General features: G+C 46.4%; 1 protein-coding gene across 2 annotated transcripts; it reads left to right on the top strand.

Moving 5' to 3' along the window:
* The first annotated feature begins 1,027 nt into the window (after positions 1-1,027).
* On the top strand, positions 1,028-6,484 carry LOC122372408 (nucleolar protein dao-5-like). Of its 2 annotated transcripts, XM_043349558.1 has the most exons (5): positions 1,028-2,215; positions 3,406-3,510; positions 4,233-4,352; positions 4,577-5,758; positions 6,183-6,484. In XM_043349558.1, the coding sequence occupies exons 1-5, from the start codon at positions 1,577-1,579 to the stop codon at positions 6,471-6,473; spliced, it is 2,337 nt and encodes a 778-aa protein (XP_043205493.1). In that variant the 5' UTR covers positions 1,028-1,576; the 3' UTR covers positions 6,474-6,484. The 2 variants fall into 2 exon arrangements, with proteins under 2 accessions (XP_043205493.1, XP_043205494.1); XM_043349559.1 differs by lacking the exon at positions 1,028-2,215 and having other exon boundaries at positions 2,631-3,510.
* The last annotated feature ends 2,159 nt before the right edge of the window (positions 6,485-8,643 follow it).

The raw sequence follows: 8,643 nt of genomic DNA, 5'->3' as shown, positions 1-8,643 counted from the left end.
CAGATCAAAGCTATCTGTCTTAGTTTGGGCGCGAGACCGGCTAAAGCAAAGCGCTGCACGTTTGACCAAAAAGTGCGAAAATTTTGCATTGATGACGTCATTTGACCTTGAAGATGTTGACCTAGGATCACCAAATTTGCACCACAAAGAGTTCTTATGCGGGCCTACCCACCCCCCAAGTTTCGTGTTTCTAGCATTTCTGGGAGCCGAGATAGCAGGGGGGCAGAATATGCCCCCCCTCGAGGGCGCGTAATTCTCAGACCCTCTCCAGGGGACGTGTTAATGACCTCTGGTGACCTGACCTCTGACCTGAACAAAAAAGTGACCGAAGTGATTTCTTCCTTATTTTTGACGCTCTTCGAACGCCGCCTTTCCGGTATCGCTACGTGGCCCAGGAGCCGAGTTAGAAGGGGGGGGGGGGTGTTCAAACACTCCCCCAGCAGGGCGTGGAAATCCAGGACCCCCAGCGGGGCGCGGGTTAAAGATCGTGTTGCATATCAGCCGATCTGTATATCGTCTAGCCGAACAAAACTAAGGTGTTTTAAACTTTACTCTATCATGCCTCTCCCAAAAGTTATTTACGAAAAAGTTAGATACAATTCCCCACCAAAGATGACCTCAGCTGCTAAAAGAGGTGTCACACGTGCCATTTTTCGGTTCTGTTGTGTGTCGTGCTAACTTAGGTATAATTTGGTGTTTGAAATTATTGAGAATGACGTTCGTTCAAAAGAGACACCTTTTAATTTTCTTCCATTGACCTACAAGAGAGGATGCAAAATTGACCTGTCCTTAGGTCATCTGGTCACCGATTTTTGCCGCTTTTTTTGTAAAAAAAAGCGGCGTGAAGCTCACCGTTTTCGTTTGTTTGTTTGTTTCTTATTGATATTCAGGGGAAAATAGGGTGCGGGTTAAAAATGGTAAAGTCGGTATATCACATCCAATTGCCGCTTCCTACCCCCCCCCCCCCGCTCAACCAGCTATGGCTAGACTCCTGCAATCTGCACCTATGCGCCCACAATGTTCTAGCCGTTTCTACGCCCATGACAGACGCTGCAGTTATTGAAAATCGAAGGTGGAGTGCGCACGTGCGCGCGCGCGGCACAATCTCCCTTCTCACTCTTGTGGAGGGTTAGGCCTATGAGTACCTAGTAGCATGCCAAATTTCAACACTATCGGCGCAGACGTTCCAAGGCTGTAGCATTGTATTTTTTTCGACACCCCTCACTCTGCACGTGCCACGTGCTAAATTTGGTACCCACATGGTTCGGGGTATGCTCCATTCGTGGCAAAGGGATGTAGCTCCCCATCAATGAAAGCCACTTGTCAATCAGACATGTGGTTGCAAAGTTATAAGCTGTCAATTAGCGTCGTTTGGCCGGGTCGGGCTGCTAATACTTACATTTTTCCACTAAACCACAAAGGACTCGCTCGCACTTCGCGCTCGCTCGTAATTATCATTCTTTGTATATTATATAATATTTATCAATATTTTTTAAATTCATAAAGTCAATTTGTTATTGTAATCTTGCATACATCTCTATCTTTCGCAGGTAGACCGTTCGTCGTTTCTGCAAAGATGTCTCAAAAAGAACAGTTCTATAAACTGGTTCACGAAACCAAAATATCTTCAAACTCTGCTTTGATTACCGATGAAAAGTACGAGATTATAAAGGAAGAACTGCAGGGAATCAGCAAAGGCGCAAAACCGTCGGGCACCGCGAAACGCTATCGCATCTGGCAGAAGTACAGGCTAGTCAAGTTCGGATCAATTGAAAAGGTTGTAGATAAGAAAAGTGCAAAAGAAATCGTGCGGGAATCAGATTTGTTTGATGTGATTAATGAACTCCATTCTTTGACTGGGCATTGCGGAAGAGACAAGACGCTTATGGAAGTTCAAAAGCACTATGCAAGCGTCAGCAGAAAAGTCGTCTGGGCATTCCTCTCAACTTGCCAAACGTGCGAGCAGAAAAAGCCTAGGCCTGGCCAGAAGGTAGTGACTAAGCCTATTCTCAGCAACGACATGAACTCCAGAGCCCAGGTTGATCTAATAGACTGGACGAGTGAAAGCTCAAAGGGATTCAGATACATTTTAACATATCAAGACCACCTAACCAAGTTTGTCGTTTTGCGGCCCTTAAAATCAAAAAGGGCGGAAGAGGTGGTATTTCATCTCATCGACATATTCTGCCTGTTTGGGGCTCCAAACATCTTGCAGGTAAAGTAGCTTTGTCATATTGTATTTTTTTACCGATATATAGGTGAAAGCAATCATGAACGTTCTCTGTTTTTATTTTTTCTCTGTTTTTAAGTGCAAAAACAGTTTATCTCACCCTCATTGAATGTTAAGGGAATTTCATCATTAAGACCCTACATTTTGTCTATGGTCTGCATCTGTACTATACTATCATGTATTACCGGTTGTTTTAATATATTCCATCTCATCAGCAGCAGCAGCCAGCATGCGCTTATTCGTAAAATATGTACGGCTCTCCAAGATATTAGGGTGGGGTTGGCCGCTTCAGTCTTTAGAAAATTACTTGGATATGAGCGAACATGCACTGGTCGTTCTTTTGCGCATTATAGCAGATGCTGGAGTTGATATAACTGACTTGATTAGAAGAAAACCAGAGACATACATAGTTTCAGATTAACCCTCGCACTTGTAGGGGGGTCGGATGACCCCCCCCCCATGGTTTTTCGCGAATAACTCGCGTAAAACGCGGCGGATCGCCGCGAAACTTACAGTACCCTCGCGTTGATCAATCTGACACGTACTGTGGAAATTTCAAGTCGATGTCATGTCAGGTCATCAAGTCATGACGTCATATGTCAGGTCATGTTTGGACGAAATCGGCAGGTTTTGCGATCTGTCGCACGATGGTGCGCGTTCTTGCTTCCCAGCGCATGAGTATGCATTCTATGAGAGTTTATTGGTGTTTATGGATGTCTAGACATCGCATACAGTTGACTCAAGGTCAAGGTCACGCAAGGTCACGCTTGTTAGGAGCATCTTCTAGGTCAATTTAGTCGCTTCAATTAGCTGTTTTTTTTTTTGCGAGTTTGAGCGTCAGGATGATTGCTTAGAGGTGAATGGATGTCAGATTCGAGCTCAGCGCCTATGAATACACTATAGTTGACCCGCCATGTGTCAAGGTCATCCGTGGTCATCCGAGGTCATCTGAGGTCACTGACCTAGGATTACCTTTGATGACCTTTTCACCTAAGGTCAAGATTAGGGTAATTTGAACTGTTCTAAGTCACTTTTACAATGATTCGCTCGTGATTCATGAAGGTAACTGCACAACCACTGTGTGAAACATCGCAATAAAAACATGAAAGTAGTTCAGATAAAGGCTAAGATTGCGTTAAAAATTCGTTAAAACAGAAAACCTAAATGTGTTTCAGAGCGACAACGGACGCGAGTTTCGCAACAAAGTAATAAAGCAGTGCACAGCCATGTGGCCATCGCTCCAGCTCGTTCGTGGACGACCTCGCCATTCGCAGTCCCAGGTGAGCGATTGATAGGTATAAGCCAGATTGGCTATTCACCAATATACGAATTTAGATTTGGTATAGAATTAGCTTGTTGTTCCTACATGGATTTTTGAAGTCTTTAAAATAGATATTCATATTGAATTGATCGTGTGCATGTTTGTGCTGGGGTTTATGGACGGACGCTAAAGCGCAAATAGGCTATCAAGCGCCCTTATTTGATTGCTCAAAAAGTGACTATTCAATATCAATGCCTGCGCAAATAAATAGAAGTGGAAAGAACATGAATAAATAAATCGAGAGTTAAAAGAGGTCAATGCAAACTGTACCATGTAATATTCGCCGCCATGTGCATGCTTGACTTTCTCATGTACGGATATAGTAATATTTATTCCGCCCGGGGCTGGGAAAATGCATTTTATTTACCAAGGTTTTTTTTGCGGAAGTACCGAGTGCCGGCAGGCACGAGGTCTGTAGCAAAAAATTCGAGGTGAATAAATTAAGCATTTTCCCATCCCAAAGGGTGGGAAGATAGTTACTACATGCCGTTAATTGCTACTTTCATCTTGAATATTCTCTTAAAAATTGTCTGGGAAAATCAAAATGACCGTGGTCAAGAACCTTTTCCCAAATACCTTAAACATTAGCCGTGAGCGGTCCGGAAGCTTTTCCCAAAATCACGTGCTAATGTTAAAGGGATATCTCGGCATGTGGTAAATTGACACATTTAATGTTTCCAGGGATCTGTCGAAAGGGCGAATCGGCTGGTTCAGGAAAAGCTTCGGTGCTGGCTTGCCGATAACCCGGAAAGTAATTGGCCCGAGGGACTACGCTTTGTTCAGTGGATGATAAACACGCAGGTATATAGCCTTCATCTGTATTAGTTACAAAAAATATTTGAAATTTTCCTCATTCGTTTAAAACATATGTTTTGAAGAAAAAAAATATTTCCAATCATTAGCTGTAATTTAAGTCAAAGCGGGAGAAGTGTAAAGTATTAGCTGGTTACGCTTAACTGCACAGTCTCGTAATTTTGTGTGAACATTCTGTTGTTAATATCTTGAATATGTTCTGACTGTTTCAGAAGAACGACGGGATTGGAACTGCTCCCTACAAAGCGATGTTCGGTGTTGAGCCCCACATGGGCCTGAGGGACACGCAGCTCAGAGGAGCGCCCGCCAGACTGTTGAGGACTGAGCAGGAGCTGGCGGATATGCTGGGACTGGTGGCTGATGGAAGTCGCCAGACGGCCACAGATGCAGGACTGGACAGTCAATCGGGCAGCAGCAGCAGCAGCGACTGGCAGCCGGCTGGCCGCGCCCATGCAGGGAGGAGAAGGAGCGGTCGTGCTGTAGTATGCAGCAGCAGCAGCAGCAGCAGCAGCAGCGACGAGGAGCCAGCTAGCTGCACTCCAGGGAGGAGCGGTCCCACAGTGGCGGTAGCCGGCAGCAGCAGCAGCGACGAGGAGCCAGCTAGCTGCACTCCAGGGAGGAGCGGTCCCACAGTGGCGGTAGCCGGCAGCAGCAGCAGCGACGAGGAGCCAGCTAGCTGCACTCCAGGGAGGAGCGGTCCCACAGTGGCGGTAGCCGGCAGCAGCAGCAGCGACGAGGAGCCAGCTAGCTGCACTCCAGGGAGGAGCGGTCCCACAGTGGCGGTAGCCGGCAGCAGCAGCAGCGACGAGGAGCCAGCTAGCTGCACTCCAGGGAGGAGCGGTCCCACAGTGGCGGTAGCCGGCAGCAGCAGCAGCGACGAGGAGCCAGCTAGCTGCACTCCAGGGAGGAGCGGTCCCACAGTGGCGGTAGCCGGCAGCAGCAGCAGCGACGAGGAGCCAGCTAGCTGCACTCCAGGGAGGAGCGGTCCCACAGTGGCGGTAGCCGGCAGCAGCAGCAGCGACGAGGAGCCAGCTAGCTGCACTCCAGGGAGGAGCGGTCCCACAGTGGCGGTAGCCGGCAGCAACAAGGGCATGCAGCAGTCACCGGTAGCTGCACAGCCTGTTAAGCGAACACTAAGAAGCAGGCGCTGCACTCACTGTTATGGGCCGGCACCTGCATCTGACGGCTTTTGCGATCTGTGTTCTCGTGCTAAGAGGGCACTTGAAGAGCGGGAGATCGCCTCGGCATCTCAGAAAAAACAGGCGAATCTCATGCTGGCTCGGACGAGGAAGGCGAAGAAGATTCTATCTGTGGGTCAAAATGTACGCATTGGCATTCCCGACGTGGACAGGGCGAGGACGCAACAGAAAAATGTTATCGGAGTGATATTGGAGGTGAGTCTGGAGTAATTTTCTTTTTGCAGCTGCTTGTACTATTGGTTGCTCTTTCTCGCCACGCTTTCTATTGCTATATTTTCAATTTTTTATTTCGATAACTTTTTACTGTGAATTAAGTATATAATATGATTTTCAATCAATATGAATATTGTTCTCAATGTTGAAACGATTTAATATCTGTAAAAATAGTTGCTTAGTTATTTTTCATCATGATTTCAAGTGTATAAGGCGCTGAAAGGACATTGTCGGTTCAATTAGATTTGATGTCAACAACAAAACGTTTTTAACACAGATCGAAACTGTAGGTGTCTGGCACTGGTCGCAATAATTATAAATCATATCAATATTATCTGCAGTAAATTAATTGCTGATGCTGTAAAAACTTTGTATCGCTCGTTGACATAGATGACCGTGTTCGCAGTGTGTCGGCGAGTCACAGTATATAATTGGCACGACGAAGGGGAAGCTGTCCGGCGTCTACGGCCCAGAAGCAGTACAACCGTGTGCCGGGCACTTCATCTCCTCCTCCGACGTCCCCGACATCTCGATCACACTTAGAGAATGTGCTCGCCTGGTCTCAGGGGGGAAGGGTCAGGGGATGTTTTCCTGCAAGTGCAGGAGGGGTGTATGTAAAGGCCGATGCAAGTGCATCAAGGCGGGCGTTACTTGTATCAGTCGCTGCCATAAAGGCGCTCACTGCAATAATAAATAGTAAGAAAGTCAGACTGTTGTTTGTGATTTGGCATGGTTTTGTTTTTGACGGAAATTATCGAATAGTTTAAAGACCACGTGCTACGGAACTTGATAACTGCGTACACAACCTCTCTTAACCTAAACACTTTCGCGTTATACAGATACCTCATATGATTAAACTTTTGATCCAATAAAATTCAAATGAGTCATAAAAATGTATCTTCGATCGCATTTATTTGCCACCCCGCGCGCCCCACAAAGGACAATCATTTTCGCACGTCTGCACACCTATTTAAATTAGGATACAAGAGGGACGATGGTAAGTACTACACACCAGCCCCCTCCCACTATAAATGGCAACGAGTTCGGAAGGAGAACCTTAGTACTATCAGATTTATTTGAAAATTCCCTAAAATTACAGAACAGCAAGTTTCTGGCCGCCTCAGATAGACTTAGCCATAAGCAAATGTCCTAATGTTAATGAATATACTCATTTTAGCACGGTAGAAAACTTTTGTGATATAGTTACTCACTTTGCCTGGGCAATTCGCGAAATGCCCAATTACGCACTTTGCCTGTGAGCACAAAGTCAGTCCATTCGCGAATTGCCTAGGCCAAGTGAAAAACCGGACTTTGCCTAGGCCATTCGCGAATTGCCGGCAGTTCGCGAATGGCCTAGGCAATTCGCGAATTGCCCAACTTCGCACTTTGCCCGTAACATATAGATCGATTTGAAATTGATCAAATTATTATAGTTAGGCCAAAGAAACTAATCCGGGTGACCAAAAATAACTGTAATCAGCCCCCGAAGATGGGGTATCCCAGAACTCGGAAACTGACGCGGAGCAAGAGGTTTCTTGAGCCGGATATTCAGAGTCTTATTGCTGATTGACACCAAATTGAAATCCCACATATTATGCATCAAAATGTTCGTTATGAAGTTGCCGACTGGTCAGTGCAAAATTTTTGGTATACTTTTTCCCTACCTAAGATTTACTGTAGCTTTTTTATGAAGGCTCTCCTACAGTGATTCTGGAATATAACTGCAAAGTTTAGGTAAGGAAACAACAGGTAGTCCCATCTAGTTCCACTCTGATTTTTTGTGAGATGAAGCAGGATTTAAATTTACACCAGGGCAACATAAAAGCTAACTGCGCATATTTGCGCAAAATTTGCAGGAGCCGCTCTTCCTACCCAACTACCGCCCGCCCCGCCCCAGTTTCCGCTCGGCCGCCGCGCCCGGCTTACGCTGACCTGTGTGGGCCTGCACGCATCCATGCGTATTGTATTGTATTGTATATTTCACAAACTTCTTCCGTGCGAACACAGCTTTTTCAGAAGTTCGAGTCATACAAAGGTTAAGAGAACTTAAAACTATAAAGACATTAAAACAATGATGACACATATAGACTCCTACCTAATCAGAACTTTCATTTGATTAATTTTGACCACTTCTATGCATCATCCTCAGACGGCTTTTGAACTGCCCGATCGACGAGCTCTGCAACACAATATTTGGCAGTGAATTCCAAGAGGTAGCGGCGCGGTACGAGAAAGTACGTTGGGTGGCGGCGAGTCTCACTCTAGGCAGGTCAAACTGCTCAGACCGGGCGAGGCGGGTGTCACGGGAGGCTGTGTCACGTCTCGGAGTAAATAACCGGCGCACCGCAATCGGGGTGTCCGGATCATGAAGCGCACGATATACACGAATACAGTCACGCTCCGAAATCATATCCTCAAAGTTCACCCAGCCAATAGACCTAAGCACGGGAGACATGTGCTCGGCTCGTCGTGCGCCAGTGACCACACGGGCTGCGAAATGCAGCAGCTTTTGTATGCGCTTCAACTGGCTGCTGCATGCACTAGCCCAGACTGGCAAACAGTACAAGATATGGCTGAATACGTGGGCTTGGATGATGGCCAGGAGCGCTTCAGTAGTGAAGTGACGTCTAAACCGATACAGCGAGACGAGAATACCCGTACACCGGCGAACTACCAGTGACACGTGGCTCTCCCATGTGAGGGATTGGTCAATGATGACACCTAATACTTTGATGTTTTTTGATGGGGTGAATTTGTGGCCAGACATTTCGAAGAAAAAGGAGGAACTTTCCTTGACGGCTTGCCGTGTGCCTAAAAGTGAAAATACCGTTTTTGAGGGGTTCATTTTTAGGGAATTTACTCTCAGC

Source organism: Amphibalanus amphitrite, unplaced genomic scaffold, assembly GCF_019059575.1.
Source record: "Amphibalanus amphitrite isolate SeventyFive unplaced genomic scaffold, NRLGWU_Aamphi_draft 001357F_arrow, whole genome shotgun sequence".
NCBI classification, from domain to species: Eukaryota; Metazoa; Arthropoda; class Thecostraca; order Balanomorpha; family Balanidae; genus Amphibalanus; species Amphibalanus amphitrite.
Note: the sequence above shows the minus strand (reverse complement) of the source record. Positions and strands in the feature narration are given on the sequence as shown.